General features: G+C 38.7%; 1 protein-coding gene across 5 annotated transcripts in view; it reads right to left on the bottom strand.

The window, feature by feature from the left end:
* Positions 1 to 4,292: 4,292 nt before the first annotated feature.
* NCAM1 (neural cell adhesion molecule 1) overlaps positions 4,293 to 21,282 on the bottom strand; it is a 274,090-nt gene continuing 257,100 nt past the window's right edge. For 3 of the 5 annotated variants that reach the window (XM_075839728.1, XM_075839729.1, XM_075839731.1), the window contains 4 exons: positions 19,757 to 19,964; positions 17,665 to 17,781; positions 13,691 to 14,422; positions 4,293 to 10,820 (listed from right to left, as the gene is read on the bottom strand). In XM_075839728.1, coding sequence (XP_075695843.1) covers positions 10,700 to 10,820; positions 13,691 to 14,422; positions 17,665 to 17,781; positions 19,757 to 19,964 — 1,178 coding nt within the window. In that variant the 3' untranslated portion in view covers positions 4,293 to 10,699. The remainder of the gene's footprint in view (positions 10,821 to 13,690; positions 14,423 to 17,664; positions 17,782 to 19,756; positions 19,965 to 21,282) is intronic. The other 2 variants (XM_075839732.1, XM_075839733.1) reach the window with 1 other exon arrangement.

The raw sequence follows: 21,282 nt of genomic DNA, 5'->3' as shown, positions 1-21,282 counted from the left end.
CCAAAAGAATCTCCATTAGTCTCAAGACATGACTTAGATTAGGCCACTCCAAAACATTGGTGTTTCTCTATTGCCATTCAGGCACAGACGTGTTTCTATGTTTTTGGTCATTGCCTTGTTGTAGAGGTGGACCTAGACAGTCCATGTGCATGAACCATATATGGATCCTTGCTGTCTAATAGCTTATTATAAAGCACCCCTTATGTTTCGCTAACAGTCCACCAGTAATTGTGAGTCGTATTTCTATAGCAGTGGGCTCCCTTATCTACTTGGGCCCTGTGCAGCTACACAGGTTACACCAAGGGTATGTCTTGTCCATAACCTGAGTTTACTTCAGTGGAGATTAGGGTGAATATACCGTCTACTGATTCATACAGCTCCCACTGAACTCAATAATAAATATGACTTCAGTAAGCTCCTAGGCGCCCCCTAGTGGTCGCTGAAATGACTCAGCATATGTTTTACCTACAAACAAAATATTGTTCATAGTTGGATGTGTATATGTGTGTATATATATATATATACACGACAGATGGAAATTATTGCGGATTTTGCTGCGGATTACCCGCGTATCCTGCAGAAGAATCCATAAGTTAAAAAAAATAAAAAATTATATTTTCAGTTTAAATAAACAAAACACTATACACACCTCCCCGGGCACTCCCGTAGCAACCCCTTCCTGCTCCCCGTTTCTGTGCAGCCAGTGAGGACATTTTGTCCAATGTGACTGCTGCAGCCATTCCCAAAAGGCCGAATGTACTGAGACCAGCCAAGGCAGCAGGGATGCATCACTACTGGAGCACCAGGGAAGGTGAATATTGCTGGCAGACTCTCCAAAGCACAGTGCATGCCCCCTGAAATCTTAAAGGGACAGGCACATATCAGCTTGTTGGTGCTGATTGTGTAAACCTGTTCAGATTTGCCACATCTTGCCTGAGCAAAAATGTTCGTTAGTTCCTGTCCATTTGTGAAGGAGTTGTTGTTTGCTACCCAGACTGTTTCCTGACCTGTATCTATCGTATAGTATTGAATGAACTCTGCCAGCTCCAACCATAAATTTATATGATCATGCTTCTGTTTAGCGATTCTGTTACCACACTATGGAAATACCATCTACAAGCCATCAGTGGTTGAGGTGAAGACTACAGGTGAGACAAGACCAAGTCCATCATTAATATTATCAAGATTACATAAAAAGACAAACTTTCACAAAGTATGAGCATTTTAAGGTGGAAAAATCACAAAATCCCTTATACACTGCCCCCTGGTTTAACCCTCAGTCTAATCTAATAGTGACCCAATGGGTCCACGCTCCTGCCCCGAGGTCTGACCGTGACCTTGTTTCTTCTATCATTTGGCAATAATTTCTCATAATTAAAAATTTGTACTTAGCAGTTTTACTTTGTGAAAGTTTGTCCTTCTATGTAGTCTTGCTAATGTTAATGATTAATAGCCTGGTTAAATTAACAGAAGCAATAAAGGCAACATCCTGACAAGTACAAGCTTAATATGAAACTTTATAGCCCTGCATCAACTCACGAAGATACGGTTTTAATTAAGGTGCAGGGTAATGACTTCATATATTTCTGTCACAGTTTATCTTTCTATATTAACTAAGTGTCTTAAAATATTAATATAGACTAATTTATTTTGGTTGTCATTAAGCATCATTAGCAGACTGGCTATTTAACTGTATGAACGATTCTTAAAGATATTTTCCCCTATTTAAGCATAAAATAAATATTGTGGGGAAGATTTTCTAGGACTGGCGTTTCATACGATGGAGTAAGATGCGCCCAATTTATTAAGAGACACGCGCCTTTTAATAAATTAGGCGCATCTCTGGCCGTCCGTGCACCAAAGAGTCAAATCTATGCCAGCTGCAAACTGGCATAGATTTGCGCTATAATTTACGTCAGTTTCTGGCATAAATTATGGTAAACTTGTCAGTCTGCGTGCTGCTCCGCCTCTTCCAATATAAGGTCCGCTTTTTTTTTTTTTTGTAAAATTGGAGAGATCTGCGTAATTTCCTGCAGATTGTGACTTGTGTGCCATTTGCAACTTTTCTACTCCAGAAAACAGGTGTAGAAAAGTTAATAAATGAGCCCGTCTCTGTCACTGGTATCTTAAAATGTGGCACGTGACATCTGTCTACAAAGATGCAATTGGGTGCAAAAAGTTAGTCAAGGCTTCAGAAATACCATGATTTTTGCAAAAATTACTCCTCAAATGTAATACAGTATAAGCATGAAAGTAATGTCATATATTCAACGGTAGATTAAAATTTTTTACAGATGCATGTCCAAAGCTTAAAGACGTTGCCGGAACTAGAAAAAAGTGTCCAAATTCTTTCCAGAAACAGCTCTACTCCTGTCCATGGACAGTGTCTGGTATTGCAGCTCTACCTATTTAGGCGAATAGGGGATGAGCCGCAATGCTGGACACAGCCCATGGACACAAGTGGTGCTGTATCTGGAAAAAAAAGAAATGCCTTTTTACTAATCTTGAACAGCCCCTTTAAAAGTAGCTCTTGACCTCCTCCTAAAACATCATCTTAATGGAAACACTTGCTGCAATTCTATTTTTCTAGTTTTAATTACATTTTCAAGATATAGAAATTAAACCAGTAATAATGAACGATGAGAAAACGTGGTACGGTTTGCCATTACACAAGACAAGTAAATGTTGCTGGAAGATACCAAATGTCCGGAGTCCCGGTTTCATGAAGGCAGATATGTCTGAACACAGAATCTTGTAGGACTTGAGGTATATTCATCTTTCCAATCTGTTTTTTTATGGATGCAATGCATCTACAAATTTTTTTTTTTTTTTTTTTTTTTAAAGTAACTTTGAAAATAGTCTTGATTAAAAACCTACCATTGTAGACCTGTTTCTCCATGTTTACAGACTACAAACAAACCCTGTGTAGTCTGATCCTGCAGTCACACTCCCTTCCATCTGTCCCCTACTTCTTGTTAACCAATCTTGCAAGGAACATCATTTGATACACTAAATTCCTTTGAAGAAACACCCCAAGCTTCAAGACCAAGAGTTGAATTTGGCAGAAGAGACGATCAGGTCGTATTTGGAGATGTATCGGAATTGAGAAAACCATTTCCACTATATTTTTGTGTACATGTGGAGGCTTCTTGTGACTAAGCCAGTGGTTCCTCCACTCATGAAAGATACCTGGAAAGTGACTTCATAAGGGTGAGTACAGGAAAAATAATTGCTTCTGGAGCATTTGGCATCGGGATGCCCGAGATCTCAGATGTCACCCTGTGTATTCTCTCCCAAAACTTGTGAACATTACCAAAGTGAATCATAGTATTTCCGGCTCCACTGTATCTACAGCAGGTATGACACATTTTTGACCATTGTGTAGACCTTGAAAATAATAATATACATGTCGTGCAAAAATACTCTTTTTGAAAGCCCTGTTTATTCATGAAGATTCTGTGCGTGACAGTAATGGTGCCCTATTTTATGCGGGTGAACTTATAGCAGCTCAAACCAGAAAAATGGCTGCAGGTCCGACTTCACTAACCCATGGTGATCGCTGTTACCAGTGGGGAAAGCAGTTTCTCGCCAGACATTTCTTCTGCAGTAACCACTACAGGGAAATTGTAATTTTAAATAGCGGCCGTTTAAATTAATGGCTTTCCATGTAATTCAGGGATGACCAAGGTTAGTCAGAGTGGGAGCTAGTCTTACAGAGTGGCTTTCCATTCTGACTCATAGAGGGGGTCCTGAACAGAGACTCCCTCTATGATGTCCATATGCCCTAATGTTTTATGAAGAAAACCCCTTTAACTCTTCTTTTAACTCAAAATGTTGTAATGCAGCCGATTTCATTAAAAAAACAAAACTAATTCCAGGCTTGAAACACAATGACACTATGCAGGTTATTCATCCACCATTTCAACCTTGCTCCTCAAATACTGTTACATGGAGTGCAATTCATGTTCGAAATTTTAATTATTGCAGTTATAATGGAAGATTAATTCAACTCGAACCATTGACTGGTACAAACTACTTTGGTTACATGGATGCCAAGATATTGTTCCACATCCCAATGACCTTCCCAATAAAACGAGGTCGTTTTTCAGAGTGTGACATCACAGTACAGGATATGTATGGTGGCTTCCATATGTAAAGTTTGTAAACCACCTTAAGTCCCACATGTTGGACTACTTTATCCAACTGGATACTTAAATTAAGACAGAGTGCTAAATGACAATTTAATCTGCTACTTTTTAGGAAACATGACACAAAAAAAGAACCATGAGAACTTGTCCATTTTTTGTAACTTTTATTGAACACAAGTATTTTGACAGAATGCAAAGTTCTCCGTTAGTACTCAGTATTTACAGCAGTGAGAATGGGAATAAAGTTGGTTGTCAATGATTCACTTGGTAAAAAGTTTTTTTCCTTAACAAGAGAGAAGGCCCCAGAAGAAGGGAATATTGGGTAGGGATGTGAATGGAGGCATTTGAACTGCAGTCGGCCCAGCACAAAATATGGGCCTAACCCAGGTGTCATATACAAAATGTTTCAACTTAAATCTCAAACCCAGCAATGAGCGTACGCATTTTGTCACAGAAAAACAAATGACTATCCCAAGGATGCAATGCAAGCTTGCTCTCCTCTGTAGATAAATATACAGTGCCTAACATTAGAATAATACATAGGTACTCATACATGACAAGTGTGTATATATTCTTGGTCCCTAAAACAGTGTTGTAGTGCTAACAAATTATGACCCAAGGCTCAGCTTAGACATTCAGTGTCTCATTTCCTATACTTGGTCATAAAAAAATAACATTATTTTCAGAAAAGTAGAAGCCTTTCGATATTACATCAAGGACGAACTCCATTTGCAAACATCTTCTGAGTTGCTTTCTTCTAGGTCAATGGTAGGCAATATATGGCATTCCAGCAGTTGCAAAACTACACAACCCAGTATGTTTTACTAGCTTCATACTTGGAGAAATTAGTCTTACTAGTTATTATTAAATATACCTAGAACTAATAACTGCATTGACATATGAGGTACCTGGAAAATCTTTGATGTTACATGACCTGTGCCTAGATCAGTGTTTTTCAATCCAGGGTTCAGTATTACTACTGATGTTCCTTAGAGCCTTGTTAGGGGTTCCCCAGTAGGATTCAAAAGCAAGAACTGTAGGGGGTTAGTTTTAGGGTTCCTCAGTAGGGGAAAATATTTCCAGGGGTTTCCCATAGTAAAAAAAGTTGGGAATAACTGGGATGTATAATTGGTTACGTCCTTGCAAGATACAAAGGTTTGTCTCATTTTTGTAGGACATTTAATGTTACTTTCTTGAGAAAACATGAAAGGCATAACATAAAGTCTATAGACTCATTGAGTGTTAAGCAAATCCCTCCATTTTCATCCCTAATAGAATTAGTGATAACGCAAAAAAAGAGAAAAAAACAAACCGTAATAAACACGGAGCATTGTGACAAGACCTTTTTTCACAGTTTAAATGTATTTCGCGTTGTTCACTTTCAAGATGCATTCTTAAAAAAAAGTAAAAATAATAATAATGACTATTCCATTTTAACCAAATGTTCATCCACTGTTAAATGCATGGAAACACACTGTAGCAGAACTTTGTCATCTTGACATAATCTGAGGAACCCTATGAAGGATTCACCAGGATTTTTGACTGTAAAAGTCTTCTAGGCCGTAATTCCCACCAACTATTGTTCCACCACCAGAACTAGACGTTTTTGATGCTTTTATTTTTTATTTCGATACTATGACAAAAACACATTTCACACTAATATTCACGCGTTTACTGTGCACAAGCTGACAGCAAAATGGGGAAAGGGTTTTTCTTTTGTAATTATTTTAATACAAATTTGTTGTTTTTATTTGTTTTATTTCCTTACCAAAGATAATTTTAAACAAAACGATAGTACATAGTATCAATCAAACATACTCAAATTGTTTATAGTATGAAAAGAGGTGTATTTGAAATGGTTTCAGCATTGTGGTAAAAGTAATATGAAGAAAAAAATAAAATAAAAATAACAAATTCAAGTTTATAGGACTACACGTGTGAGCTGGCACTAAATGAAAGACTTTTGGCATATATTCATTGGCCAATACATAAAATAGTTGAAGTGGTTGTTGCATTATTGTGAACAGAAGGGGTAGCAATCTTCAATTAAATAAGAAACTAAGACTGCCCCACGCGTTTCTCACACACCTCTCATATACAAAGTTTACACGCAAGCAAATGTCATAGAACAGACACAGTAACTGTCTGCATTCACTTCGAACAAGTATCCACAATAACTATGAGTGTTCGGCAAACAGCTGATTTTGCCAGGGGAAGATGCACCCGTCTGTACCTTCCCCTGCAGCGGCTACAGGGGAAATGTAGTATGACATGCGGCCATTGAAATGAATAAGCCTGCATCTGCGAGAGCGAGGGCTGCTGCTTGTTAGCAGCTCTCCTCTCCGGCTCACAGAATCGGGGGACATGCCTCTATGACGTCCATTTGCCCAGATTGTTGTATTGCTTCTGGACTGCTGTTCTAAAGCCAATGCAGACATTAACATTCACTGTACTGTTCTAGAAATGTTTAACAGCTAGAAAACACTTCACTAGTATTTTCTATAAAAAAAAATGATATTGTCCTTTAAGTTTCTATTGCTGGCCCAAAGTCTACCAGATACAATTTAGTTAACGTTACGTCTTCCAGTATTTGTTAGTACAGGAATCTATTCTTTACTAGGAGTTTCATTCTCACTTTTAAGTACCAGAACCATAAAGAATGTCCTTATATAAGAGTCATCTTCATGGCGAACATTCACATAATACAGCCATATTTGTACATAATACAGCCATAGTGCACCTCTTTAGTATTACATTGGTTGAATATACTGTTACTTTTACAGCATAAATAAGCTAGCCATAATAAACTAATGTCTTGATGTATGGAGAGAAACTGTACTGTACCTCACTGATCTAGTTTTCTGGTTATCCAAAGTATATACTGCAATATGCATGCAGCCCAACATGCTATACTGCTTATCAGGGGCATACAAAGGGAGTCAAGGGGTACTCAACAAAAATAAAAATGGGGTCCTACTCTTTGAGTATGCCACCACGATCCAGGACACAAGGGACCAGTTCTTGCTTATGTCCAATTCTCTTATCTGATACAGAGTGTTGGTCCTCCCTTCGCTTATTTCCGAAGGAATCTGGAGCAGGTTATAATAGAGAAGGAGAATGGAGATAACCTGAGCTGGAGACTCCCATCTCTACAGGCTCAATAACAGCCCTTGCTTTTTATTCCTTTGTATCTGGACTTAAAAGTGGAATAATTTTGCTGAATGTCGAGTTGTGTGATAATTTTGACTTTTCATTAGTGAAATTAGACAGGACCAAGTCTATTGTAAACATCTATTTTCCCCTCAAAACATCTCATTGCAAAGCACGCATGCTAATAATCTAATATATATATTTATATATACCATGTCTATTTTTAAAAAAAATGCAGTTACACAAACCCCCAGAAAAAACTAATGTCGAATTGTAAAAGGATGAGAAAAACAATACAATGTAAACAAGGACAACAAAATATAAAAGATTATCTAACAAAATGTGCATGTCAATACTGCAAATTGAAATATAACGTAAAAGCAAAAATATACATTTGGCATCCTACATAAGGAAACAGAAAATATACAAATCCCGAAATGATTCTGTGCAATGCTGAGATGGAGAGAAAGTGTGACCACAAGGTTCACATTCACAGAATAGCTAAATCCCCAAAAGCCAACTCCCATAAATGAAGGTGTTGGGTCTAATATAATTACCATCCATTCTTGCTTTACAATGGGGCCATTACCCACATTCAGTAATGGCAGCCAAGCTGTGGTCCAAAATTATGTTTTTAAGAACAGGCTTCCAAAGACCCTAAATCAATAATGGTATAGGGACTTTGTATCTCAACGATGTTGCAGTGACCTTTTTAGGACATTGAATTGTGGTTTAGCCCACAACATATACACCACCAATGTGTATAAGTCAATCTGTCTTAAGCAAAGAGAAGATTTTTTACAATTGTAGAACTTTCGTGAATCTGGATACAATGGCTGATCATGTGAACAAACTGGATATCATCACTCCAAGAGAAGACACTGATTAGCACTTTCATATAACATGTAATAGGAAATATAATCTATGTACTAAATGATAAAAACCTAAACATAACTGTTTTTTTGAATTTCTTGCCCCACACCATCTTTGTACAACTGTACCATAACTGATTGCAAATTGTTACAAAGACTTGTCTTTCATTGACCTATTGGTTTTACACAGTGGAGTCAGTCACTGTTAGGGCTAAGTAAATATTCAGCAAAAGCAATTCCCTGGAAACCGGTGACATTGTCAAGGTTCATTATACTTAAATGATGTCACTAACTACAAGGAAAGTCATAGGTAGTATGTCTAGAAGTTTTAATTGAGCTGCCAAAATGGCTTGCCTTTCTTTGGTTAGACACGTCCACTTGAACAGCATTTATTTTGAATGATACAACTTATTATAAGGCGGTGCATTTCCAATACATTGACACCATGAAATATTTTTTTCAGGAGCCTGATTATAACCTGAATATAATATATGATAAAATATTACTTATAATGGAGTATCTTATGGGCCGTTGTGAAGAAGCTAGATAATTGGTTCTAAACTTTAAAAGGTGGTAAATCAAAAAATTGTAAGTTGGACATTTATAAAAATTATTTTAGAAAGTCTAGAGAGAGGTTTCCACCGACTACATTTTATGTTCTCACACTTATACATCAAAGCGTGATAACTGCACTAACTGGTTGAAGGTAAAACAAATGTTGATTAGACTTGTGGTTGAGATCGGCTCTTCTTTGAAAAGAAGATAGAGGTTTTACATTTTGAATGAAATAATGTCCCTTTACAGTTGTCATTTGTGTGTTAGGAGCCATTGATGGGACGGGGCATCGTGTATCTTATCAATTTACTCCACTTCCTGCCTTTGTGGTACGATTTGATCTTTGTCAATCCATGATCAATTTCAGAAATGTTATTTCAGCCAACAAATTTCTGCCTCCTTTTTGTGATGTCTTTAAATACTGCTTTAGAAAAATTCAATGGAGCCACTACAATGATATCATTATTGAAATTCAACCTGCTATAGTATATGTCTATATGGAGAAAGCACATTTTGAAGCAGTCATATCTAAAACAGCAACAATATTGGTGCTAGAGTGCATACACAAACACTTTGCATGTGAGATATATTGTTACTGGGATGTACCGACACAATAACACATTTCAACCCCGACGTTTGACATACATCCGTTAAAGACACATTCAGACCTTATAGCAGCATGAAGATCAAAGATTGGCAAGATTATGACGGACTCCAGGTCCTTCCTTCAGTGGTAAGACCAAACACAGAAGAAAATACATTGAATTACATTGTTTGGGGTCCATATTCCATTCTGTACGCTGCAAATCCTGATTACTCAACCATGGTTCACATCATTATCAAATTGTCAGGACATCGTTTCTGACCATGGCTTCAGAGTAGGAACCAAAAAGTTCAACCTTTCTCCTATGACCAGTCTACCTTTTCCAACTGGTTTCACAAATAACCAGTGTAGGCGCCAAACTAGGGTCTGCCATGTATTACCCATCCACTCTTTATCAATAGATCCCTTTATTTCACGACCAGCCTGAGTGTTCTTACATGATGCACTAAAATTCAGGATGCCCAACTTACTTTGTCACATGTTGGACATCAATCCATCCTTACAACTGCCAACCATTATTTATTATAACCAAATATAAGGCATTGATGCTTTCTATTGAATAAAGCTCAAATAATGACGATTCCATACAGATAGAAATAATATGGGGGACAAATTTCTGTGACCCTTAAATAAATGATACAAGGAATTAGCCACACACAATTAAGCCATCAAGCAGTATTTTTCAACCATGTACTAACCATTTAGTTAATATAATAGGATGAAAGACTTTAAGACACATACAGATTACTTTCCATCTGTTCCAATTTTATTTCCTATACAGTGGTAGAATGTGACAGCCAACATGTAAACCTTCTCACTGCCAGCCATGCAAGTAGAACTGGCTACAACAACTGAAAAGAGCAAATTTTCAGGGCAAAACATACAAATTTTGTCACATATTGTATTACTTAAGAATAGAACTAGGCTCTTAAGGGTTGGTAGAACTTGACATGGACAACCCATGTTGGTAAAGGCCTTAACTCGGCTACATGCATTGGTCTTAACTGTCTTAAACCTTTCCTTCCCGTATGATAAATAATTGGGGAATGGTAATTTTATTTCGGGAAATTGCATGGGAAATCTCATATTGAAATGTTCCCACCAGGCTTTGTTCATAAAAAGTGTGTACACAAGAGATGAACCTTTTCTACAGTCTCACAAAACAAACGGGTTTTCTTAAAACAAAAATAACGCAACAAAACAAAAATAATAATAATTATAACAACAAAGGCCAAGATTTAAGAGGAATGATGACGTGTTTGTGTGTATGAACCTCACTCTGTAAATGGCTAGCATGAGGCTCTTCAAACATTATTTTTAGTATCCACTTTCCCCTTCCCATGTAACACACCCGCACCCTCTAGGAGGACTCATGCTTTACTCTCGTTTGCATTTGTCTGAGTGGCTTCATTAGGAACTGTCTTCACTTCTGCAGGGGTGCTCTTGTTGTCTGATTCCTCTGGCTTAGAGTTCTCTTCTACAGGGGCCTTCCTGAGGACAGATAAAGAAACAAAAAAACAGTGTGAGATCATCCGAAAAAAACCCTGATCCTGTATAGATTTCATGCACAGCCGCACGAATAAGGCCACACTATTAGTCAAGAGACATTAAACTTAAAAGAATTGCCAGAAACAAGAAAAAAGTGTCTGCTTTTTTCCCCTCCCAAAAACAAGGCATGGGTTGTGTCTGGAATTGCCACCCAGCTCCATTCACCTAATCAGGTTTAAACTGCAATACCTGACGCAGGCAATGGACAAGGGTGGCGCTGTTCCTGGAAATAAGATGAGATCCTTTTTTCGAATCTCCGATAAGCAATTTAAACAGTCAACTTATGTGCCACTGTACTGGAATCCCAAATATCCATATGATAGCTTTCCGAGTATCAAAATCGGTGGGTTTAATTTGCATATCTGCCCTACTTTTTATATTTATATTATCTGTCTGTGCTGGTGCTGGGTGATATCCTGTATGACATCACAGTATTTCCTGTCCATATCAGAAAGCAGAACATATGATCAGGTGGGAGCAAACAACTGACATCTAGCACAATCCCCAAAAGTTTGACCTGTAAGTAAACGCTGGTTTTATTGATATCACCATTCTTCACCACCTTCTGCAGTTCTGTTTTAAACTGCTGCAATTGGTTGAAAAGTGAATGGAGAATACCCATAACAATAAATAGACATATTTCACTTCTGCAAAATGCCCCTTTTACAAAAAAAAAAATGTGGGCTGAAAAGATCGTCCTTTCTAGGTTTGCTAAACTTGCGCACACCGTGATAAATCTGGCACATTTCATGACTTGATAAATTTATGCCCATATTCTAAAAATATGACCTAAAGTGGCGAGCGGAAATTCTTTTTGTTGCAAAAGTATAATAAAAGCGACGAAAATGCACCAAAAATATGGTGTATTACCAGCCATAACCGAGGTGCAATAACATTGATAAATGTGCCCCAAAAGTTTTTCATAGCAATTCTGGTTTCAATTAAAATCATGCACATTAGATCTCCTCCAGACAGATAAGAACTGTCTCTCTAGCGCCATCAATAGGTGGCTACCATACTTTTCCCCAGGATGCATTGCCTGAAAGGTGTTATGTGGGGAGCAAAAAGTATTGATTCTCTTTTATGAGATCCAGCAGGCAGTCTATACAGGAGTTACGGATGTAGCCATCTTTATGTTGACTCTGATAACTTGCTGCAGCGTGATATCACACGACAAAAGCCATTGAAAAGTCATTGAAAAAGTCAAGATAAAGGATCTTGCCACTGTGTATTTAATGCATTAAAAGTCAAGATAATGACGGCTACATCTGTATGTGAGGAGCAAAAAGTTTTATCAGTGCACTCACTGCAGTATGTGAGTACACTCGCTAATATAAATTCCGGTCCCCCGTCGCGCTGATTATGAGATTTAATAGTTTTTTTTATAGCGCTGCCGGGGGATCGGAAGTCTAGTGGCACAGTCTTTCTTCATGATGACAAGACTTTTCGTCATGTGACTGGCCCCGCTACAATCTCATAATCAGCGAGACGCGGGACCAGAATGTATATCACCTACTTCAGTACACTGCTAATACTTTTCGCTTCCCACATAACCCCTTTAAAGACTACCAAGGAGAAGCCGTATATTTCCTGATTTAAGCAGACATGTAGGGCAATTATTAGCTAACAAAGTAACATCATAAATAGTACCGGTAGTGTGTATGTACAGTGGATATCATATATCCATGGCTAAAAATGTAAATGGCTCCTTACAGGGGAATTCTGGTTTCAGTAAATAAAGCGTTTTCACTGTAAAATGAAAACTTGTGCTATTTTCTCAAATACTTTGCATATCAGTTACTTAAGGATTAAGATCTCTGCCGGCAGTCATTAAATGGGAAGCTTAAAGGGGTTTTTCGAGCCAAAATAAAAATTTGCTAAAGGCAGAGAATGTGATAAAATCATAAAAGAAACATAACTCATCTGATATATGCTCGCTGCTCCAGTGCTGCGGTGGTCCCGTCTGTCTTTTGTCGCTGTCCTGGAGAAATGACCTACCGCCTACACGCACATGACCGCTGTAGCCAATCGCTAGCCTCAGCGGGGATGCAACGGTCCTGTGCAGGTAAACGGCACGTCTTTACTGCAGGACAGCTAACAAATCCGAGCGGGACCACCGGAGCGGTGGTGCTGGAGTGGTGGGCTATATACTAGGTGAGTAATGTTTCTTTTATTATTTTAGCACATTGTCTGCTAAAAATTTCCGAGGCAAACCCCTTTGTTTGCTTACTTCCAGAAGTTGAAAACCTGCCCTGGTTAAGTGATGATCACACAGGTGCACGGCTCACTAGAAGAATGAGTACTGTAACTGTAACGAGCCGGGCACCTGCATGATTATTACAAGACGAGGACACATTTTCATCCTTTTGAAGAAAACAATGAAGATTTCCATTCAAGTTCCCAAATAACCAAAAAGGCAAGTATTGAATAAAGAGGCCCGGAAAATTGCGTCCTACTTTGTAATGCAGAAGGTTTAATCCTTAATATTACTTATTATTTAAATGATTACTTATGACATCACATTAAGGCTCTATGTGCTCTAAGATGTCTCACATCCATTGCCTTTATGATCCTAGGGGATAGCCTGGAATACAAAAACTAAATATAAATTTTATGGCTGCATTAGCCTTAAACAAAAGGCGAAATATTAATGTAAGATAATGTAAATCATCATAAGAAAGAATTGTGGTTGGACTCATAAGGGACACATTTTTATGAGTTAGCTAAGGCAATAATGTTAGAGAAGACAAGCACAACACAGCAAAATGACAACACAAGACATAACGAACAAAGAGGATTAAGAGACGCCATACTCGGTGTTGGATGAAGCAGGCGGTACAGAGGTGTCTGTAGTGGAAGAAGCCAACTCAGGAGATTTACCACTAGCCACAGCGGCAGAAGAAGAAGTTCCAAGAGCTGCAAAAACATCCTTTGCAAGGTCAATGTCTGGAGTCTTGAAGGTTCCCCCATCAATTTGAAAGTCCTCACCCTGGGAGGGTTTTGTGTTGCTGAGGGAAGCTGCCTCATTCTTGGTAGCCTCCGTTGGACTTTTCACTGTGCTGGGTTGTCCTGCTTCTTTTTCTGGGCTTTTGGTGCCCGATGCTGCCTGCTTCACTTGTTCAGGAGTAGCTGGAGGGCTTGTGGTACCGGCTGGAACTGGCGCTGGAGGCTTAGCAATGGCTTTGGGAGCCTCAGTGGTGACAGAACTGGGATTCAAAACTCCTCCTTGATTGGCTGCAGAATTAGCTGAATTGTTAGTAGACGGGGTATCACTTAGATCTACCAATGGGGCAACCTTTGGAGAAGAAGCAGGAGCAGGTGAGGGGGCTGATGGTGCCTCTTTTTTCAAGGGAGTTGCTTGAGCAGACTGTGCTAAGTTTGAGTCAGGAGGTGGAGGGGCACTGCTAGAAGTGAGGGTGGTGGTTTCACTTGTGGGACTATTCTGAGCAGTGGCAAAGGTTTCTGTGATAGTATCAGAATTAGTGGTGACGGTTGTGACAGATGGCAGCATATCCTCAACGGTAGCTGTTGTATCGGCTGGATGCCTGCGGGAAGCATAGGAGCAGAGAGAAAGAGAAAGTAGACAATGAAGAAAACAAGTGACAGATACACAAGAGAGTAAACCGCACAAACACATTATCTTACACACAGAGGTATAGTAACACTGAGGTGATTACTGGTTAGACAGGTAAACACTGTTAATAGTCATACTGAAGAGAGGCAAGGTGGAAAAAGGAAGAGAAGTACTATTAGCTCGGGTTAGTTGGCATCCTTGTAGGGTTATTTCTTCCCTGTACATTTCTGAAGTATGAACATTTTAGGTTTATCTTCGGCAGCATTCCCCAATTACGTTGCTGTATTATAACAATGGTGCCGACTATAGGGGGAATTGCTACTTAAAAGATTCCATAATGTTTGTATCGGGAGTGCTGAAGATGAAACTAGGCTTTAACCCAATCCCGCACCACGCCGCAAGAGTACGGGATGGGGAGTGGGAAGTTCCTGCACCATGCTGTACAATCACGGTACAAAGATGCTGTGGGCTCAGGAGCTGTGCTCCCGCCATCTGCAGCGGGTGTTAGCTGTAACCTTAGTTGTTTTCCACCTAATAATGTAGCCCAGGTCTAACACGTTCCAGAGCCTAATAGACCCAGAGCCAATCTAATAGGCTGCCTCTCAGCATAAGATTAACAGGTATAATACACTGCAACACAGGAGTAGTATGTGAGCGATAAAATAATTACAGGGTCAAGTTCCCTAGCGGGACTAAAAAATATTGAAGAAAAAAAAAGTCAAATAAAGTTTACCCAATAATAAAATAATTAATCCTAAGCAAAAAAAATAAATAATACTTTAATGTAGTACCGGCTAATACTTTAAAATGAACGTGTTATTTATCCCACACCGTGAACAGCGTGAGGATAAATGGAAAAAAAAAAACAATGCCAGGACAGCAGGTTTTTTTTTCATCTCCCCTTCCAAAAACAGGAATATAAAGTAATCAAAAAGAGTATGTAACCCAAAATTGTACTAATGAAAACTACAAGTCATCCCACAAAAAACAAGCCCTCATAAAGCTGCATTGACAGAGAAATAAAAATGTTATGGCTCTTGGAATGCGGCGACAAAAATAAAGAAAAGGTTTTTTTTTGTGCAAAAGTAGTAAAACCTAAAAAAACTATATACATTTGATAGCGACGGAATCGTAATAAAGTTAACATATAACACAGGATGAATGTTATAAACATTAATAAATAAAAAAAGACAACAATAGCGAAATTGCTGTTTTTCTTTTCTATTTCCCCACCAAAAAAATTAATAAAAGTTATTCAATACATTATATGTATTTTCTGCCATAAAAAAAAAAAAAAAAGCTGGCTTTTGTTACAGTATACGGAGATGAAAAAGAAAAAAAATTCTGCGTCCTAAAAGAGGTTTTACATCTTCAACATTTTATGCCATATCCAAACGATATGCCATAAATATCTGATAGATGCGGGTCCCACATCTGGGACCTCCATTTTTTTCTAGAACGGGGCCTCCCAAACCCTTGTCCTAGGTTCTCTTGCTCTCGCTTCTCCCTGGCCACTGACTGACGAGGTGGTCGTGAGCGCGGAAACAGTCAAACTGACTGAGCTAGGCTGTATCCTTGACTCCCCATTCATTTATATGGGAGTTACGGAAACAATGTAACTCATCCAGCACGGCTGTTTCAGTGCTCCTTACCACCTCGTCAGTCAGTGGCTGGAGAGCAGCAAGAGCAAGAAAACATAGGGGGAGTTCACACAGAGTTTTTTGACGTGGAAACCTTGCCGCAAAACGCGCCAAATAACGGCCGAAAATGCTCCCCATTGATTTCAATGGGAGGCGGAGGCGTTTTTTCTCGCGAGCGGAAAAACCGGCTCGCGGGAAAAAGAAGGGACATATTACCTTATACCATATTACCGTTTACATATTACCGTTTACGCCTCTGACCTCCCATTGACATCAATGGGAGGCAGAGAAAGCGTATTTTGCTGCGTTTTATGCCCCCGGCGCTCAATGGCCGCTGGCAAAAAACTGCGAAAAACGCAGCAAAAATCGGCGTGCAGACAGAGGAAAATCTGCCTCAAAATTCCGTTTGGGATAACGTTGTAGCCAAAAAACTCAGTGTGAACCCAGCCATAGGATGGAAATCAGGGTCTATCATGTCTATAGGACATTTATAGCATATCCTGTATATGCCATAAATGTTCAATGGGAAAATTAAGACATAAAATAGGCTGCGCTCTTAAGGGGTTAATTACAACTACAGATGGTTTTAAACATTAAATTAAATATTCTCTGAGTGGTCTGGTCCAAAACTGAGATGTAAGAAAATCAGTTTCCTGGCATTGTAAATAGTTATGTTAGGTAGATTTTTTTGTACAAAGTTTTAACATTTTTCAACATGTCTCTTTGCTGTCAGTGAACAAAACACTTTTGCAGACGCTGAAAACCAAATCCAGCTGGCATAGATGTACGGCTCATTAGAAGAAAGCGCTCTGATACAAAAAAAGGTCAACTTTTTGGGAGAAACAGCACTACTCTTGTCCATGGGTTGTGTATGGCTGAACTGCATTACCAGACACAACCCATGGACACATGTGGTGCTGTTTCTGGAATAAAGCAGACCCTTTTTTTAATCCTGGACAACCTCTTTAAAGGGGATGGCTCTTCAGGACAACCAATTTCCATATGACCAGTTAGGGCATTAGGATATCGAGGTGGTCCCTCGTCCCCTATCAGCCAGAGCTGCTGCAAAGGGCAACCAGTTACTAAACCACATTTCCCTGCAGCCTCACAGGAAGCCACAGGAAACAATGGGGAAGATTTATCAAAATTAGTGCAAGGGAAAAATTGGGCAGTTCCTCTTTTCAACGAATCAGATTTCCCCCTCTCATTTTGAAGACTTTCTTTGGAGAATGAAATCAGACTGTACAATGAACAGCTGCTCCCTTTCCATTTACACCAGTTTTGATATATGTCTCCAAATATGTTTCCGATACTTAGCCCCTAACTGAGGTGAGATGAGACTGATTAAAATGATATAAACTTGATCAATTAAAACGGCAAAATCTGCCTTTAACCCAAAAAACATTTGTCGATTTTGCATTATCCTCAATTTTGTATGGTCCCGGAGATGTTACTTGCTGGTAATAATGTAATTTTAATATAACTTTTCTCCTACATTAAGAACATTTAAAAGATTGAGACGTGCCCCCCCTCTTTTGCATGAAATCACTAAACTATGAAGGATCCCACATACTCAGGTCCTGTTAGTGGAGTGGTCTCATTGGGTTCTGTCTGGTTGCTTCCATCATGGTTTGGTGTCCTCTCTTCTTCTGTTCGTACCTCAACAATAGGTTCTTTCGATTCGTCTTTTCTGTATAAAGAACATACACACTAAACTGTTAACTCCAAAACTAGAAACAAAAACAGCAATAACAACAACAATAATAAACCATAAAATATATGTATACATCAATGTCGATTGCCTTTATGTACAAATATAATATGGGTAAAAATTTATTTTAAATACAATGGCCAGAAAATTCAAAGCTATAACATATTTTTTTTACAGTTTGAGGCTATGGGAGAAAACATAAAATATTTAATTATAGAAATTTATCGTTTGTGAACCAGAGCAAATCAGATCATGTGGTTCATTAAAAGGGGCATAGACGCACATGATGAGAACATAGTTCAGAACTTGATAAATCACTAGTAAGACCGAACAAGGAATATTAGGTCAGATTTATTATTGGCGCTGCGCCAGAATTCTGGCCTAAGTTGCACCTTCTTTTTGGCGCAAATCATTTTAGCAAAATTTATCAATGAAATGGGCCAAAAAGAACAGATATTTGCGACTTGCTCAACAAGGGGGAACGGCTTAGCGGAAATGAAGGTGTTGATTAAGGTGTGCCAAATTGTGCCAAGTGGTGGTATAAATTCAGACAGAAGTGCCTAAAGGTGTGCCAAATTTATCATCCAGAATGAGCCACTGTGAATAGTTTGGCGCATCTAGTCTAATTCTTAGCTGTCTAAATTTAAACCAGTGTTAGTAAATCTGCCCTATTGTGTACAGATTTGGGCACCAGTAGAGCAAGTAGAGCTTGATGGGGCTCAAAGGCGCACAACTAAAGTAATAAATGGAATGGGTGGACTTTAGTACCCAGAGAGAGGATCAAAATCAGGGTTATTTTGTTCAGAAAAAAGACAGCTGATGGGATGCCCTAATAACCTACTACATATGTATAAATATATCAACTGTCAATACAAAAAACTCTCTCATGATCTGTTTATACCCAGCACTGTAACTATTACAAGGCTGCATCATTGTGTAGAAAGTTTCTACACAACCAAAGAAAGGGATTCTTTACTGTAAGAGCAGTGAGAATATGAAACTCTCTGCTAGAAGTTGTTATGGTAAATTCACAATGTTCAAAAGGGGCCTGGATGCATTTCTTGAGTGTAATAATATTATAAGTTATGTTTACTAGATTACTGGAGATGGGTCGTGGATCCTAGGATTTATTATGATTGCCAGATTTTGAGTCGGGAAGGAGTTTTTCCCTAAGATGAGGAAAATTGGCTTTTGCCTCGTGGGTTTTTGCCTTCCTCTGGATCGATCAACATTGCAGGGTAATAAGCTGATCTGGATAGACATTTGTCTTTTTTCAGCCTCACATGCTATGTACGATAGTATATTACTATTCCATGCTTGTGTCCAACTATGGAGGCCACCTCCTCTATTACAGTCAGGTAATAAAAAGATACAATAGCAAAAAAAATAATAGGAAAACAACTAAAGTAGTGTTCAAAATGCCTCAAAATTCTAATACCCTTGCTATATTACTAATTTGCCTTTACGTTAATAAAAACCTCCTCAAACTGGCCATACACATAATATAGATGGTGGCCAAACCTTTTCTCAACCTATAGCAACATCCTCCAACTCACCGATAACCACACATCAAATCGGTTGAGCATGTATTTTTATTGCCATAGGAGATACGCCAAATCTATCATGACTGATCCATGTTTGCCCTGATATGATGTTGGCTGCCCCCATATACATTAGATTGTCTATGAATCCCACCAAAATCCATCAGATATACCAGCTTCATCTAATGTATATAGCCAGCTTTAGATGTTAGTGATGAAAAAATGCTAAGACTTCCGACTTTTAGCAACTGCCCATTTCATTGTTCCTTTTATGTATGAAGAAACAGACACGACTCTAAAGTTTTCCAAATTAATCTATTGAAATATGAATAAATTAAATATGTATAATGCTTTTATATTTGGCCCAATTAAAAAAACTATACATCTAATATGACCATAACAGGTTTACTTACGAAAACGCTGCCTTTCCTTCTTCAATGTCTTTTCCTTTGGCACCTGGGCCAGCTTTCCCACAGAAATTGACAGCAATGCACATGAGCAGACCACATTTGTTGAGGAAGTAGCATGTTACATCTACGGCCACCAACAGAAGAATAAAGACGATGATGAGAATGCCTACAATGGCTCCTGTACCCAAACCAGGGCTGGTGCTTGTGGTGGCTTTAAAAAGAAAAAAACAGAGAATGCCGTTAGATATGGCTACTCACGAAATTCTAATAACCATCCAATAAAGCAGATGTTATGTTTCCACAAACGTTGCAGCAAATGACTTTCTATGACGTAGAGAGCTGACTTCATTCAATTTCTTATCACAATGTTTTTAAATTAAAAGCTAAACCTGAGGGGATAAGATTACATGGCTCTAGTCTGACAAGGAAAATAAGCCAAGACCACATTATCATATTTTGCTGAGAAGTCATTAGTTAACCCAAAGGCACACCGCTAAAAAATGCAACAAATCCTGCTCAATATGTATATTTTGACATACTTTATTCAGTCCCAGAATTCATAGAGATTATGCATTGAGTCTCTTTAAAGAGGATCTGTCACCAGTTTATTAAATTCCCTATCACCTAACTAATCTAATAGGCACTTTGATGCTGATAACTACAGTGTAATTTGTTTTAAAAAATGTTTATTATTTTAAAAGTTGTGTTCATTTTTATACAAATGCTAATTTGGCTCTAAAAGCCAAATAGGATGTTACATTTTATTTTCACTCTGGGCTGTGTAAAGAAAACTGTTTGACGCTCTTCTCAGCCCAGTGTGATCTCGGCTTCAATCGCGAGATCATGCTGTGTTGTCACTTCCGTCCGCAGGTCCTTCACCACATCGACTCAGCGCTCCTCCAGGAAGACGGTCCCTACATCGACTCCAGCCATGACGGATGACTCTCATACACAGAAGTGCTGCTGCTGTGGATGAGAGTTGTCCGTCATGGCTATAGGCGATGTGGGGACCGTCTACTTGGAGTACCACTGAGTCGATGTGGTTAAGGACCTGCGGCCGGACGTGACAACACAGCGTGATCTTGTGATTGAAGCCGAGATCACGCTGGGCTGTGAAGAGGAGACCTGTATGACACTCATTGGACAGCGTCATACAGTTGTTTTTACACCACCCAGAGTGAAAATAAAATGTAACATCCTATTTGGCTTTTAGAGCCAAATTAGCATATGTATAAAAAAAATATACTATTATAACTTTTAAAATAATAAAAGTTTTTTTTAAAACAAATGACACTGTAGTTAACAGCATCAAAGCGCCTATTAGATTAGTTAGGTGATAGGGAATTAATAAACTGGGGACAGAGCCACTTTAAGCTGCCTCTAACCTGTACACAGGGGTGGGCTGAACCTTAGGGCAGTGCCCAAGGGCTCATGGCCTGATGGGGCCCATTGGCCATTACTCACATGCATATAAATTTAAGGGCATGGCAAATGCTAATCAAAGAGAATTTGTTAACCCAACTAATCAC

Source organism: Rhinoderma darwinii, chromosome 10, assembly GCF_050947455.1.
Source record: "Rhinoderma darwinii isolate aRhiDar2 chromosome 10, aRhiDar2.hap1, whole genome shotgun sequence".
NCBI lineage: Eukaryota > Metazoa > Chordata > Amphibia > Anura > Rhinodermatidae > Rhinoderma > Rhinoderma darwinii.
Note: the sequence above shows the minus strand (reverse complement) of the source record. Positions and strands in the feature narration are given on the sequence as shown.